This window comes from Cetorhinus maximus, chromosome X (assembly GCF_964194155.1).
Source record: "Cetorhinus maximus chromosome X, sCetMax3.hap1.1, whole genome shotgun sequence".
NCBI lineage: Eukaryota > Metazoa > Chordata > Chondrichthyes > Lamniformes > Cetorhinidae > Cetorhinus > Cetorhinus maximus.
This window is the reverse complement of record NC_135917.1, coordinates 5,582,189-5,597,242: the sequence shown is the minus strand read 5'-3', so window position 1 is coordinate 5,597,242 and position 15,054 is coordinate 5,582,189. Positions and strand designations below refer to the sequence as shown.

The following is a 15,054-nucleotide window of genomic DNA, read 5'->3' as shown; positions in this document are numbered from 1 at the left end:
GGTTTTCACTTGCATGTAAACAGATTTCAATTGCTTTCAGAAGCTGAATTACAGGTTCAGTTGTATGCATATGCACAAATTCAGGTTTTATTTTGCAATTAAGTAGATTATGCTTAATATGTGGATTTTTAAGATTTGGTGATATTTTGGCTGTGCTTTTACTATTGCTGTCAGCATTGTAACTTATGGTATGATTAAAATGTAAAATTGCATCAATTCCCATCATTTGCAATGAACTGGTTTAAAGTTTAACGTTTGTCAAAGGGCAGCAGTGATGTAAACCAAAAGTCATAGGCACTAAATGTTTGCCTTTTCAGAAAATGGAGCATGCACCATAATGAAGAGAGCCTACATTTACAGCAGTATGCTGTAACTTAATGTTAATTATCCAATTCTAGTGCCATACAAGACTACAAACTGTTCAACCTGCAAGTTAGGTAATGACAAACTATCGAGTTAAAATTTGGTGTATTCTACTTAATAGTGCTTTCATTCAGGAGGAGCAAAGCACTGCAACCTATGATCACTTTGATCTTTTTGTATGTCTTGCCTTTTACCATAACTGGCCCTTGCAAAAGCTTTGAACAGGAAATAATGAATTATTTTATTTTGCCCCCTCATAAAATAAATTTTGGAAATGTTATGGATTCAGGAGTTGAAATCATTATTACATGTTTAGTAATGTTTCCAAAGCAAATTTTGATAACTTTTGGTGAACTAATGATGAAATAATTGGAGCTCATCTGATTGCTTAAAAGTGCTGTCTGTAATGGGGACACTGTGTGAAGAATTAGACTGTTTCAGTGGAGCAGTCTGTTGCAGACTAAACTTGTGTTTTCTCCCTACCTTGTTGGGATGAGTAGTATGTTTGTCTACAAAGATGAAGATATCACTGCAAAGGCAATATGTGCATTTCTAACAAATGCTTAGTCCCCTTTTCCCCTGTAGCAGCCCCTGATACTCATTTATTTATTGAGCTATCAGGGGTTGACCAGATTGTTTTTATATCTTTTTTATTTTTTAAGAATGCACCTGAATCCCTCTTGGTAGGGTTAGCTTTGAATTGAATCAAGCTAGTGTTAGAACAGCCCCTTCTTCCACCCATGGAGAGAAGTGGTTACAATTGTGATGCTGAGAGGTTTTGGCTAAATATGGAGAAACAGGATGCATATTGGAAAAGGATTATGAACAGCATAGCATTTACATAATTCAGCTGGTTTCTGTCAGCTTTATGCTCCACATATGCCTGCTTCATCTAACCCCATAGCCATCCCCATAACCTTTTTTCTCAGTTATGTACTTGCCAAGCTTTACCTTAAATGTATCAGTGCTATTTGCCTCACTAGTCCTTGTGGGCACATTCCAACCACTTTCAGGGTTAAAAAAAAGTTACTCTCGATTTTTTAAATTAGATTTACTAGTGACTGTGTTATATTTATGATTCCTAATTTTGAACCCCCCCCCACAAGTGGAAATGGCATGTATGCGCACACAAGTTTGTGTGCGAGTGTGTATGAATGTTTTGTACTAATTTCAAAGATTATTAAACTATTCCCCAATTCCATTTGTTGAATAGTTTTTTTTTGCCCTTTTCTGAAGGGTTTGGAAAGTGATGTTCCCATGAATTACCGTTTCTTGTTTTTTGTGCTCATAAAGGTGAGGGGTCTAAGTGTAGCTATATTAAATGTTCTTGCCTTTGTGAATCTAGTGTCAACATCAAGCACTCCCAGGTCAGCCTCCAAACAGTCCTAAGTGTGCTGGTATGACATTTACATTAACTGCACTAGCCGCCCTTATGGCCTTTGCGTGAGACTGCAAGATGGTGTCGGATCATAGGAAACTGTTGTATGGACTTGTCTGGTATAATTCTGCCTAAATTCATTTAGCATAGGTCCCTTACAGCTAGCAGAGAGGGGATTTTGATTCAGTCATTCTGGACTGAATTGGAACTGAAATCCCAAAGGTGAAACACTTGTCCAAAAGTTTTGTACCATCTAGATCCCCAATGAAAAATTATTGTACGTACAGCATACTTGTGAATTGATTTGTTGCAAACATCACAATTTTTCAAGTATGTACATTATGATACAGAGTGGAGCTGAAAATGGGGAGAATTTTGGGAAGCTTTTTGTGTGCTACCCAAATGCTTGTTTTTTAACTGCAAACTGTGCTTATTAGCAGACAAAGGCTTTAGTGCTTTAGGCAGAAATAGTGCATTTGCTGAATTGTGTATGCTGAAGATGCTTTGTACTAGTTTCAGTGAAAGATAATTTTCAAACTGCTTCCCAATTTCATAAAAAGCAGTTGATGTCTCAGTTTAATTTTGCTATAGTCAATTTAGTTTTGTGCAGTATGATAAGAGACTGGCTTGCAAGTCTATGTTTTGACTGTTTATAGTGAAGCGGATTGTAAACTGCATATGGTAGCTGCAATGGGAGAAAATTTCCTGTTTACTGTTTGTAGTCATTTTAAATGCAAGGATAAAATGCAAATGCATTTACTGCAAATAGTGAACAGGAGAAATAGTCCCTCTGCGTGCAAATTTGATGACTAAATTATTTGGACTATTCTGTTTTTGACATGAAGATGAACTAGATTTCTACTTTGCTCAACAATATGTACCCATCAAAATTTTGATATTCAAAAATCGTCTTTTCAGTGTGTTTATCACACTTGGTAACTTCACACTTGGGGGGGCTGTTTGCTGAGCGCTGTGTATCACTTGGCTATGTTCTTTCTTATAACCTTGACACACGAAGCAGCACCATCTACCACATGCACAAGAAGGGCCAACATGTATTGTGCACAACTGTTTCGAGGTTGAACGTGCCCAGAAGTTGTAATCGTGTCTCGAGCTGAAATGACTCTGGAACTTCCCTGATGTTGGGGAGGTTTGTACAAGCCAGCAATGTGAAAAATGGCCTGTGGAAACTGTTTACAACAATTTTTGAGTTGGTGAGAAGTAACAGTAGTTTGGTAAAAGTGAAATGATTGACAAGCCAATAGGACTGAATGAATTAATTGGTTGAGAAGTGCCCCAAGATCCTGTGCTCTGGCAGTTGGGGTTGGTAATTTCTTGTGGATATAAACTTTATACTGTTAATAGCAAAAACAACTCATTAGATCTACTAATGTAATTCCTGCTCTTTAGAATCAAGTAATGTTACATAACATTTGCCTGAAAAAGTCAATGACTTAGATGAGGGGAGTGAAGACATGGTAGCTAAATTTGCAGATGACACAAAGGTAGGAAAGTATGCTGTAAAGAGGGCATGAGGTTGCAGATGGATATAGATAGGTTGAGTGAGTGGCAAAGATCTGGCAAATGGAGTTTAATGTGGGAAAATGTGAAGTTGTTCACTTTGGCAGGAAGAACAAAAAAGCAGAGTATTACTTAAATGGAGAATGGCTGCATAATTCTGAGGTGCACAGGGATCTAGGTGTTCTAGTACATGAGTCACAAAAAGTTAGTATGCAGGTACAGCAAGTAACTAAGAAGGCTAATGGAATGCTATCCTTTATTACGAGAGGGATTGAACATAAAAGTAAGGATGTTATGCTTCAGTTATGTGGGGCATTGGTGAGACCGCACCTCGAATACTGTGTGCAGTTTTGGCCTCCTTATTTAAGGAAGGATGTAAATGCATTGGAGGCAGTTCAAAGGAGGTTTACTAGATTGATACTTGGAATGAGTGAGTTGTCTTATGAGGAAAGGTTGCACAGACTGGGCTCATTTCCACTGGAGTTTAGAAGAGTGAGGAGTGATTTGACTGAAGTATACAAGATCCTGAACAGCCTTGACAAGGTGGCCATCAAAAGGACGTTTCCTCTTGAGTGAGTCAGAACTAGGGGGCACTGTTTTAAAATTAGGGGTCGCCCTCTTAGGATCGATGAAAATTTTTTTCTCTCAGGGTTGTGCAACTTTGGAATTCTCTGCCTCAGAAGGTGGAGGTGGGGTCATTGAATATTTTTAAGGCAGAGGTAGGTAGATTATTGTTAGGCAAGAGAATCAAAGGTTATCTGAGTTAGATGGGAATGTGGAAATCGAAACACAAGAAGATCAACCATGATCTTATTGAATGGTGGAGCAGGCTTGAGGGGCCGAATGGTCTACTCCTGTTCTTATTTCTTATGTCCTTATGTTCTTAAGTTATCCTGAACTGTGAACCTTTCTTGGTAATGGTTGTGATGTACAAATAGAGTTTTAAAATAGACAGTGATTGGACCAGCTGATTGACTAACTACACCAGCTCCTTGATATGATGCTGTGCATCACGACATTTTGGTATGGTTATGTGGAGTTCAGAAAGATCACAAAGTGTAGATGAATGAAGCCACTTGATACATTTTAGCTCACCCTACCTTAAAGGCCTATGGCCCCTATCCATCATGGCATCTAACTGATTTTCAAGTTATTGCTTCACTGACCTACTTGGAAGACCATTCCAGTTATTGATTGTTGCATGAGGTGCTTCCTGACACCACTCAATTGTCTTTTACCAGTTTATTTATTTCCCCTTGTCCTGTATTTGTAGTTTAGAACAACACTCAATTCAGTTTCAGTACTCCACTTAGAATTTTATTTGCAGCTGATGCTCTAATGCTTGGGATCAACCTTGTGACTGTTCCCTACCACCACTTGGATTTTAACATTTCCCTTTTGTCTTTGTGATCTAAACTAACGCAGTAATTGATAGATGGCATACTGTGGAGTTTCAACATGACAGCCTGAGACTTGTACTGATGTGGCAACGTAACTCAACGTTTTTTGCCTTATTAGCTGGTGCTCTGCAATGACCAAGTGATAATTCTATCAATTCGAGAACGTTTGCAGCCTCTCCACTAATTACTCCAAATCTACACTTTGAGTAAACGTGCCTTCCGTTTTACATGTTTCAGCCAGGCCCTTTTGTTTCCTTGCTGCCCCATTATTAAAATTCTGCTCTCTCCTCTCCCCCCCCCCCCCCCCCCCCCCCCCCCCAGCCAGTTTACTGTTGTTAATTCGGCCACATTGGGTGTTGATTTCTGTAAGCAAATTGTATCTGGTAACTCAATGAGATGTCCATTTAGATTCAAATTCTGTAGTCAAACCTTATGCACTTGCAGTTCAGTTTTGTAAAAGAATCCCACAACGATGACCTGGGAGCCAGGTTTAGTTTGGCAATGTGCTTTGATTTGGCTCATGTTGTGTGGCTTTGGTTTCCATCTTCTTTCCTGTCACAAAGGTACATTTTGTTTCCAGACTGATTATGGAGTGAACTAGATATCAATCCGGCACCCTAAAAAGCAGTTAATAAGGAAAACAAGTATCTCATTTGTTGGCATAAGTTCAAGTATAAAGGTGGGGGAAGGTCTTGGTGTCTAGATTAATAAATGCACAGCTTTACAAATTGTTACACTATTTCTGAGCTTTTGCAAAATCACATTGGTGAATAAAGACATATATAAACTGAACAAATCCCCTATATTGTGTAATGTTACTGTCACAGCCTGTGAAATTTTGGTAGACAGCTAAAACCACATTAAGACACCAAACCCAGTTATTTTCCATTTCCTTCACTTTTGCACCATTTTGGGAAGTTTGCACACGTTCCCCAAATAGGAAGGTTGAATTACCTTCTCCATGGTTCATAATGGTCTATTTCTGTTCAATACTTTTTAATTGGCAACCTATGGCGTATTCGCAGCCAATTGAATAGTGATCCGCTTGGAAAGTGGATAGATGAGGGAGTGCATTATGTCTATGGACGAACAGAAAGCATTTGATAAGGTTCCACACAAGAACCTTGACTAAAGTGCAAACACTTGGAATTAGTGGCAACCTATTGATGAGTAGGGAATTGCTTGCATAGGCCAAGTCATGTATTTCCTTGTGTATAGTAGATTTAAGGGTGATCTGATTTGAGGTGTTAAAGATGATTAAAGGATTTGATGGGGTAGATAAACTATTTCATCTGTTGTGAGAATTGAGAATGTGTTGGAGGAGGTGGGGGGATAGTGGTGGTGGGTTGTGAGAAGGGCTGAAACACTCTTTAAAATTAGAGCTAGGCTGTCCAGTAAGCTCTGCTTCACACAAAGGATAGTGAAAATTTGGACCCCCCCCCCCCCAAAACCCCAAAAAAAAGGTGGCCGAGGCTTGGTCAATTGAATATTCCAAAATTGAAGTTGATATATATTGAGATTTTTGTTACATAAGGGTATTAAAGGATATGGAACGAATGTGGATAAGTGGAGTTAAGATACAGATTAGCCATGATCTCTTTAAATGGTGGAATAGGCACCATAGTCTATTTTCTTCCCTTTTAATATGTGTAATTTGCAAACACACACCACCTAGTCAGGGGCAAGTTACTTTCCTACACAGGGAAGGTGAGAAACAAAACATCTTGCCAACTTATGTGTAATATTAGTGGGTTTCTCTCTCCATCTCAAATCCGTTACCGCTCATTTACCTTTAATTCTTGCAGCTGATTTGTGAAATTTACCACTGCAATGCCAGTAATCAATTTTATAGTAATACGGTCTCATCCTCAAAATTGCAAGTAGCTACCTGAGGCAGGTCAACGGAGTTGAGACATAGATCAACCATGATCTAATTGAATGGCGGAACAGGCTCGAGGGGCCTAATTGCCTAATCCTGTGTACTGTCCTGAAGCTATGTAAAAAGAAACGAGAATCAGGTTTTTGCTTGAAGAATTATTGGATCACGGTATTTGGCTACTTCCAGGTTTCTGTTTCTTTTAAATACTGCTCGATGTTGAGTACATTCGATTGGCAAAGGTTGGTATGGAAATTATTCATCAAAGATATGAAGCCTTACTTTGATAGAGATTGAATGCACTTCTTCACCTACCCCCACCCCAACTTTCAAAAAAGAAAAGTGCTAGCATAGTATCTTTTTGCTCTCAAAAAATGCCTTATGTTTTCATGCAGAAACACTGTCTCCAATTTATTTTTCAGGTGTTTCAGTAAGGGGTGTGGGCTCTGGAAAAAGAGTGCAGTATGGATGGAATGGAATCAAGTAATGAGGATAATTGCTCAAGTGCCACAGGTATGGTTCATTGTTGATGTCATGTGTTTGCATATACTCATTCTGTACTAAACCTGTGTGTACTTCAGGGTTGTCGATGAAAACCCGACCACTTGGGAGCAGCATCAGTATTAAAATATTCTATTGCAATTTATCTGTTGTCAGCTTTCTTATCTGTGCTGACGACATTCTACATTTTCACCACTATCTCTAACTCCACAGCCACCTCTGCCATCAGACTGTCTGACCTTCTGATGTACGGTTGCATGTTGCATCTTTGGATATTTACGCTAGAAGGTTTTCTTATTCGGAGATGCAGGCTCCAGGAATCCTAACACCAGGAAATCTCTGTTAACTCTGAGAGGTTTTATTTGCCCAATTTACAGTAACCATAGACTCTTTCAGCCCCTTCTGAACAACCAAAGGCGCTCCTATTGTACTATTGTGCAGCATTAAACTGACCATGAAATATGGTTCACTATATCTCGCCTGACAGTTCAGTGGTAAATTCCAGCCTGCCTAATTGTTGTTGGCATCAGAGTGACTCCTGACTGAATGAGTGTCTGGGTCACGCATGCAATTCAGTATCCTTTTGAAGATGCACAGAAACAATAGCCATGAAAAATTGCCTTTGTGGCCAATCATTTCTATAATACAAAATGGTGTTTGCTGACCCGCATACAGTTGCCACTTACAGTAGGCTTCAAAGAAATTTCTCAGCAGTCGATACTCAATTGAAGGGTCAAACTCACTAAATAAATTGATCAACAGCTAAGTAGATCGAGGTACAGGAAATGCTTCTTGACAATGTTTTGAACTGATTCTTTGCATGCAGGATCATAATGTGTTTTCTGCAGCTTGAGAAAGTCAGATTTGCCTTTAGTTGAACATTGGGAAGACTGGAGCCATCATTTTGGGCTCCTGCAGCTCACTCCCTGCCTTGCCATTAACTTGGTCTTTTTCCACGGCTGTTTGGTCAGGTTGAATTGGTCCTTGCAAAACCTTGGCAGCCTGTTCAAATGCCAGGACCATTTACTTTCACCTCTGCAACATACTACCCTTTCAACCACAGCTAAAATCTTATTTACACTCTTGTTTCCGCTCTCTTCCAGTGTCCCACACTAAGTCCCACTCGCCCATTACCCCTATCCTTGCTTACCTATATTGGCTCTCTGTTCTCTATGAGCATAGAATTTACAACACAGAAGGGGGCCATTGTGTCTTGACCAGCTTTTACAGGAGTTATTCAATTAGTCCCACTGCCCTGGTATTCCTCATAGCCCTTCAATATTTCCTTTTCAAGTGTATGTGCAATTTTCTTTTGACACTCTGGCTCCTGTCCCCTCTGTGCACTGAATAAAATATCTTAATTCTCATCTTCCAACTCCTCCATTGCCTTGTCTCACCTACCTCCACACCCTCTTCCAACCTTTCACCCACTTCTATATCCTTTGATCCTCCTATTCTTGCCCTGTGCATTCTCTACTCTTTTCCACAGTCCCAACTGCGCCGCCGCCCCCCCCCCCCCCCCCAAGTGGCAGAGGCTTCAGTCACCTTGGCTCTACTCCCTGGGCGCTCTCCTTGATCCCCTCTACTTCTATTCCTCTATATTTACCGATCATCTTCAAAATCAGTCCTTCCAACCAAGTCTTTGATCACCTCTTGTAAGTGTCTCACTGTTGTACAGCAACAATTACTTTTTTTTAAAAAACTTGTCCACCACCTCTCACTCCACCCTACCTCATAAAGCATCTTGGTATGTTATGTTTTCTATGTGGAAGACCTTAAACAATTGGACATCATTGTTGAGCAAGACAATACAAAACCCTTGTTCTGTGTCCACCTGCGAAGCTTTGAGCGAGGGGGACCAAATCGCCTGTAACCTTCTGCGGCAGGACTTTTCTGCATGAGCATGGGAAATGGTGTGCTGACAACATGGTTCATATCTTGTTATTAATGGACCAGGGAGTTAAATTTGAGCAGCTATAAATGTGCAAATTGGATATCATTAGCAAAGTAATGGCCCAATATTTTCAGAATATTTTGCACTTGGAAAAACATACTGCTAAAATTAGCATTTTTGTAATATGTAAGTTGTATTGCAACATAATCTATAGTGGGAAATGCATACCAAGTTGTAATTCACAGTAAATACAACCTGTTTTCATATGAATCCCTGAAGTCTTCTCTAAGCTTTCCCTTGATGCAAATCTGTATGCACAAAGCAATAGCGACTTCTCTAATTTTACCATTGAAGTTTACATTTGTGTAATTTTGTAAGTGGCAGTGTATATAAACCAGATACTGTTTAACATATATTGTTCAACTTCAGTCAATGGTAAGAACTCTGAGGGGACCTGTGTTTCGTTTGGGTTTTTAATTCACCCTAGGTATTCTTTGATCTCTACATTTCTGACTGCACTTGTATGTGAACCCCTATAACCCAGAGTGTTTTCACTTGCCAGGATATCTAGGGAAATTCATCACATGGGCAAAACCTTTTTCAATTTACTTCTGCAGCTAGTTTTATTAATGCTTGCACATGATCTTTCTCTTCAGAAGGTGGCATAATAATACTGTGCTAGTCTTTGACACTGGGTTTTAATTACATACGAACTAGGAGCAGGAGTTGGCCACTCAGCCCTTCAAGCCTGCTCTGCCATTCAATAAGATCATGGCTGATCTGATTGTAACCTGCCTACCCCCAATAGCCTTTCACCCCCTTGTTAATCAAGAATCTATCTAGTTCTGCCTTAAAAATATTCAAAGACCCTGCTTCCGCTGCCTTTTAAGGAAGAGAGTTCCAAAGACTCAACCCTCAGAGAAAAAATTCTCCTTATCTCTGTCTTAAATGAGCGACCCCTTAATTTTAAACAGTGACCCCTAGTTCTTGATTTTCCCACAAGAGGAAACATCCCCTCTGGATCGACCCTGTCAAGACCCCTCAGGGTCTTAAAGGTTTTGATCAAGTCACTTCTTACTCTTCTAAACTCCAGTGGATACAAGCCTAGCCTGTCCAATCTTTCCTCATAAGACAACCCACCCATTCCTGGTATTAACCTAGTAAACCTTCTCTGAACTGCTTCTGACACTTTTTTTACATCTTTCCTTAAATAAGGAGACCACTACTATACACAGTAACCCTAAATAGTGTTTTCAAATAAAGCGCAAATACTAATATAGAATCATAAAATTTTGCAGCACCAAAGGGGACCATTAGGCCATTGCGCCAGCACCGACTCTTGAAGAGCTGGCCATTTAGTGAGTTAGTTGGTCTCCTATGCCTACTGCTGTTTGCTCAGATGAAGATACTTGACTTCAGTTGGAGTGTCACCTTGCCTTATGTCCAGCAGATTGTGGCTCTCCACTGTTGATGTTAATATTTTGCAAGCCTGTAACAGTCTCGTCTTGTCTCTGATTTGTTTTATAACGAGACATTTTTACATGGGCATATCATTAGTCTGATTCACAACACCCAACCAGTGGATCAGCAGAGTGCCTTTAGTCTGGTTCCTACCTTTTGATCTGTCTGGTTTGGGTGGCCCGACTAGGAGTTGTACTTAGCGCATGCAATCCTTTGCACCATGTTAAGGTGCAACCCCGAGGAAAGGAGACAACTTTGATATAGACTAGTTGGTGCCAGATCACTTCACATCTATGCCGCTCTGCTTCCTTTTTCTTCTCCTCCGCCCTCAACTGTTGAGATTCAGGCTCAGTGCTCTATATGAACCTGTTAGGTTGATGGTAGTAATAATATTTGTGGTAGTGGATGCATATCTCTTCATGAGATGATTATAGCTAAACCTTCTCAGGTGGTGGATGTGACCAATATTCTGGGACACTAGAGTGCATCTAAGATATCCTTGCTCTGCACTGAGTGAAATCATTTTCCATATCAATTCACCTTGCCCTCTTTCTCATGATTTCACTGCTCTCTTGTCTTCCCTTAATCTCTCCCTGCATGTAAACTCTCTTAATTGTATGCACAGCTACCCACTTGATCTTGCCATCTCTTGGCCTCGACTCCCACATTCTTGACCTTCGATGAGACCCTCTCCGATCACTTTTTGTATCCTCCATCACCCACAACCCTTACCTCCTTCCAACTCTACTATCTTCTGTCTGCCCCTGGAAATATTGCTTCATCAAGTCATTTAGGCTTGCACTTTCAAAATGCCCACTGTCTAGCTTTTGGCCCTCCATTCACCATGGTGGTAATTGAGCTACCAATCTGCTCCACAACTCCTCCTTTACCCCGTCCTGTTCCCAGTAAAAGCTTCACTCTGTCGCATTCTGGTTGTTACCTTGGCATAGACTCCATCTTTGCATTGATTCCCAGCGATGCAAGCTTGAACCTATCTGCAGCTCCACACTAAATCTGGCTGGACTATGTCTCTTGCCTCGCTCTTCTCTACTAAAACCACCAGCTACTCCAGGGTCATCCTGCAGGATGTTCACTTGCATTTATCTTATTGAATGTTATTTGCTGTTAATCATTCCAGGTGTAAAACTGGAAATTTTCCATGGGGAATATTGGACACACACATTTATCGTTTGGCATATGCCACTACCCTTGAAAGGATGCATCGCTTTAATAAACGTAACTTTTGGGCTTAATGCAGGTGAAACCAAGAAGTTCATTTCAAGCGGTGGCATGTTTTCGAACAAATCTTTGGGCATATCTTTTAGAAAAATATGTTTGCCTAAATGGATGATTGAGTGTGTTTCATTATTCTTCCTTTGTGAACAGGAAGTACCAGACTCATTCTGCTTGTCCTGTAGCCATTATCTGTATTTGATGTGTTTCTCTTGATAGCTATAGAGCAACTATGTAGAATAAAACTTTTAGAAACTAAGATAATTCAGCATTGCTGGGCCCCAAATTGACCTATGTAGTAAATACTGCTGAATTCCACCTCCATTTTTCTGTGCCAATTTGACACAATTACATTTCTACCAGATTTCTTTGCTGCCCTTTCCTAAGAAGTGACTTGCGTTGGGTGAGGTTCAATGGAAGCTAAGAACCTCTTAACACTTTTCCCAAGTGGCCATTCTTCATTTGTGAACCTAGTTGGTGAATGTTGACTTTTCCAGTCATGTGCTCACATAGTATCCATACCACACTCCAGCACATCTGCATATTGAGTAGCTCTTGGGAGTAGGATCTTGGGTGATTTTCTCTTTCTTCCTCGTACCCCCACCAGTTTTATCCCAGGTTGTTGAGGCCATTTGTCACATCTGTCCTACAGTGGCGAAGATCAGCTAATTTGGACCAGAAACTGAACTGTTATGTCTTGCTCGCATTTTTACCTATTGAGTCATTTAGGTAGCAGGTTTCAATTCATTTGTATGTAGAATTTCAACAAGTGAATAAGAATGCTTGAGTATGGCTGGTCTTCTGAGCCTAGTTCAGTTTCTACATAAAAATCCCATACCTGCATCTTTGTTCTCATTTTGACTTGGGATGCATTTTCAGCTCTTTTATGTTTTTTAGCAGAAACTTAGATCTCTTGTTCTAAACATCCTGTTCAACTTAGTTTGCTTGCTGATTATAAAAGAAATGAAAAATGATTCCAGAATCAGGCTTGTATATCCATTCCTGGTGTTGGTGGCAACCACACTCGCCTAGATGTTGCATTCACTTAGAGTGACAAAAGGCTATAACCCCGTGGGTAATGAAGTTAATTGGTTTGTAGTTTAACAGTAAAGCTCATGAAAAGTAGGTAATGATTTTGCAAAAGGTATGCCTGAAATTTGTTATAAAATAGTTCATAATGCATTCAGGATTAATAGTTAGAACAGCTTCATTTTCTGTTGCAGCTATGAACATTGACTCGGCTGAAACTAGTTGTTTAGCAGAAGACGAAGAAGCTGATCCGTCTGTATCTCGTGGTTGCTCAAAACAAGAAGAAACATCGGAGCCAGTTTTGAAAGAGCAGCACAAGGAGCAGTGCAGGTATGAGGAGAAATGTACAGAAGATCCCTGGGGACCTGAGGGCATTCCTCCAAGCTTCTGAGAGAGGAAAATTCACAATTCCCCTTCATTTAATCCAGTAGTGGCTGATTATCTATGATAAATTGCAGTATTTCATAATTTTCTTAAGGGATAGTGAAGGATAGTCTATACTCATCTGAAAATTGCTCCTTGCCTTTCTCACCAGATGCCTATATCTGCTTTTAATTAATTTATGACCACAGTTCTTAAGGCACAGTGTTTCTTCTGTCTTTTCTGTGGCCTGTGTTCTTTGACTCATTCTTTGCTACGTTTCTGGTGTTCCTGTTCTTGTGTGTCTCTGTGCTGCCTTTGAACCAGCTGTTAGGTGATTGAGGAAGCTCTTGGTTCTGTTAGTACATCTGCCTTGCTAGCACAGATGAAATCTGGAACTTAGCATGAATTTGAGTCCCACTGGTGTGTCACAGCAAGTTGAACCTCCAACGTCTGTCTGTGAAAGACTGTGAACCAAGTGGGAAAGTACTTTTCTGCAGTTTACCTTCATAAAAGGAAGAAGATTGAGTTTCATGATGGTGAAAAGGTGAGCTGGAGAAAGAAAGAACCAGCATCTAAGTACAGTAGAGATAAAAAGGAAATGGATAGTAGCAACAAACTCTAGTGGCAAAGATAATATGATGAATGTGTCGTGGTTTAATAATTTCAAGGCGTTAAGTCCTGTATTACATATAGTGGGAGGACAGGGCTGATCTGAACTCTATCAGGGTAGTGGTTTATAATGAGTTCTTTTTAACACTGCACTAAAAGTTCACCTGAATCAAGCTTTTCCAAATAAACATTTCTAGTTCAGATTTATAACCGACATTACTTTTCATGATGCAGATTTTGCTGCGTACTGGTGGTTTGGTTTGAATGAGCAATAACTTCACTCTTATCAACTTATATAATTGTAGAGAAATAGTTGAAAAGGAATTCAAATATTTTTCTGAACTTGTGGCTAGCAATGAGGCACCAGTCTCAGGGTAGCTGTATTTTAAAGATTAGTACAAATTGGCTAACGTAAGCAGAAGAAATAATAAAGATAAAGGCTATTATTGAAAATGTGACTGAAAAAATCAGTTATGAAGAGAGCTAATGTTTTGAATCATCTTTTTGTCCAGCTTGGAGCAGAAGCTGTGCGTATTTTGTAACTGTGGAGAGCAGAGTTTACATGGGCAAAGAGAGCTGAAGCAATTTGATCCATCGGCTGCATTGGATGAACTTGGAAATGGAGGGACTAACCGAATGGAGAGGGCAGCCAGTCCAGCGTCGAGGCACACGAGTGTTTCAGGGGTGGAGGGGCTCTCAGATGAGCTCGCACGAGTTGGCTTTGAGCAAAGTGCAACAACAATGGCTCTCTTTGAGTCAACAGGTGAAAAAACTGTTTACTTTATTGTTTAGAGTCCAACACTTCCCCAAACTGTTCCCAGTTGGATTTCAGGGGTATCAATTCTGTATTAAATGTGTTACGTGCTAAAGATTCTTATAAAATTGTTTTTTACCCTCCTTTCCCCAATAAATTTGTGTTGAAAAGATTACAGTTTGGATTCATTAAGGTTTTAGTTTTTTAATCCTGTTAAATCTATTACTTTTTAATGACTTGAATGATGGAATCATTGAGTAGTCCAGAATGATTCAGCAGTAGCAACAATGCCATTGTATGATCCCCTTTTACTGTGGACTTGAAAGCTTCAGTCTGGAGTATTGCATATGCAGATGGAGTCCTTGACAGATCATTGATATAGATTTAATTCATTTAGAAAACAACTTCATGTTGGTATAATACCAACCAAGTATGATCTTGGGTTAACTGAGCAAAGAGCAGAAGAATGTAAATGTGAGAGGAAAAGAGATGATGGTCTGTAGGGCCTCAAACAAACTGCTTTAAGTTTCTACATTGTTTTTTTCTAAAAGTCTTGATTACATAAAGCCACACTAAACTGCACAGTTGAAGTAACACTTCCGGGTTAACTTTTCATAAAGTATTTTGTGATAAAGCTCTGAATTGTCTTGGCAGCTGAGTCAGGTCCTGTTG

At 39.8% G+C, this 15,054-nt stretch overlaps 1 protein-coding gene across 13 annotated transcripts in view; it reads left to right on the top strand.

Annotated features, from left to right (window-relative positions):
* Positions 1–15,054, top strand: part of kmt2d (lysine (K)-specific methyltransferase 2D) — a 235,081-nt gene that overhangs the window by 35,550 nt on the left and 184,477 nt on the right. For 12 of the 13 annotated variants that reach the window (XM_078534392.1, XM_078534393.1, XM_078534388.1 and 9 more), the window contains 3 exons: positions 6,961–7,051; positions 12,851–12,986; positions 14,141–14,391. In XM_078534392.1, coding sequence (XP_078390518.1) covers positions 7,003–7,051; positions 12,851–12,986; positions 14,141–14,391 — 436 coding nt within the window. In that variant the 5' untranslated portion in view covers positions 6,961–7,002. Of the gene's footprint in view, positions 1–416; positions 438–6,960; positions 7,052–12,850; positions 12,987–14,140; positions 14,392–15,054 lie in introns of those variants that run through there. The other variant, XM_078534386.1, reaches the window with a different exon arrangement.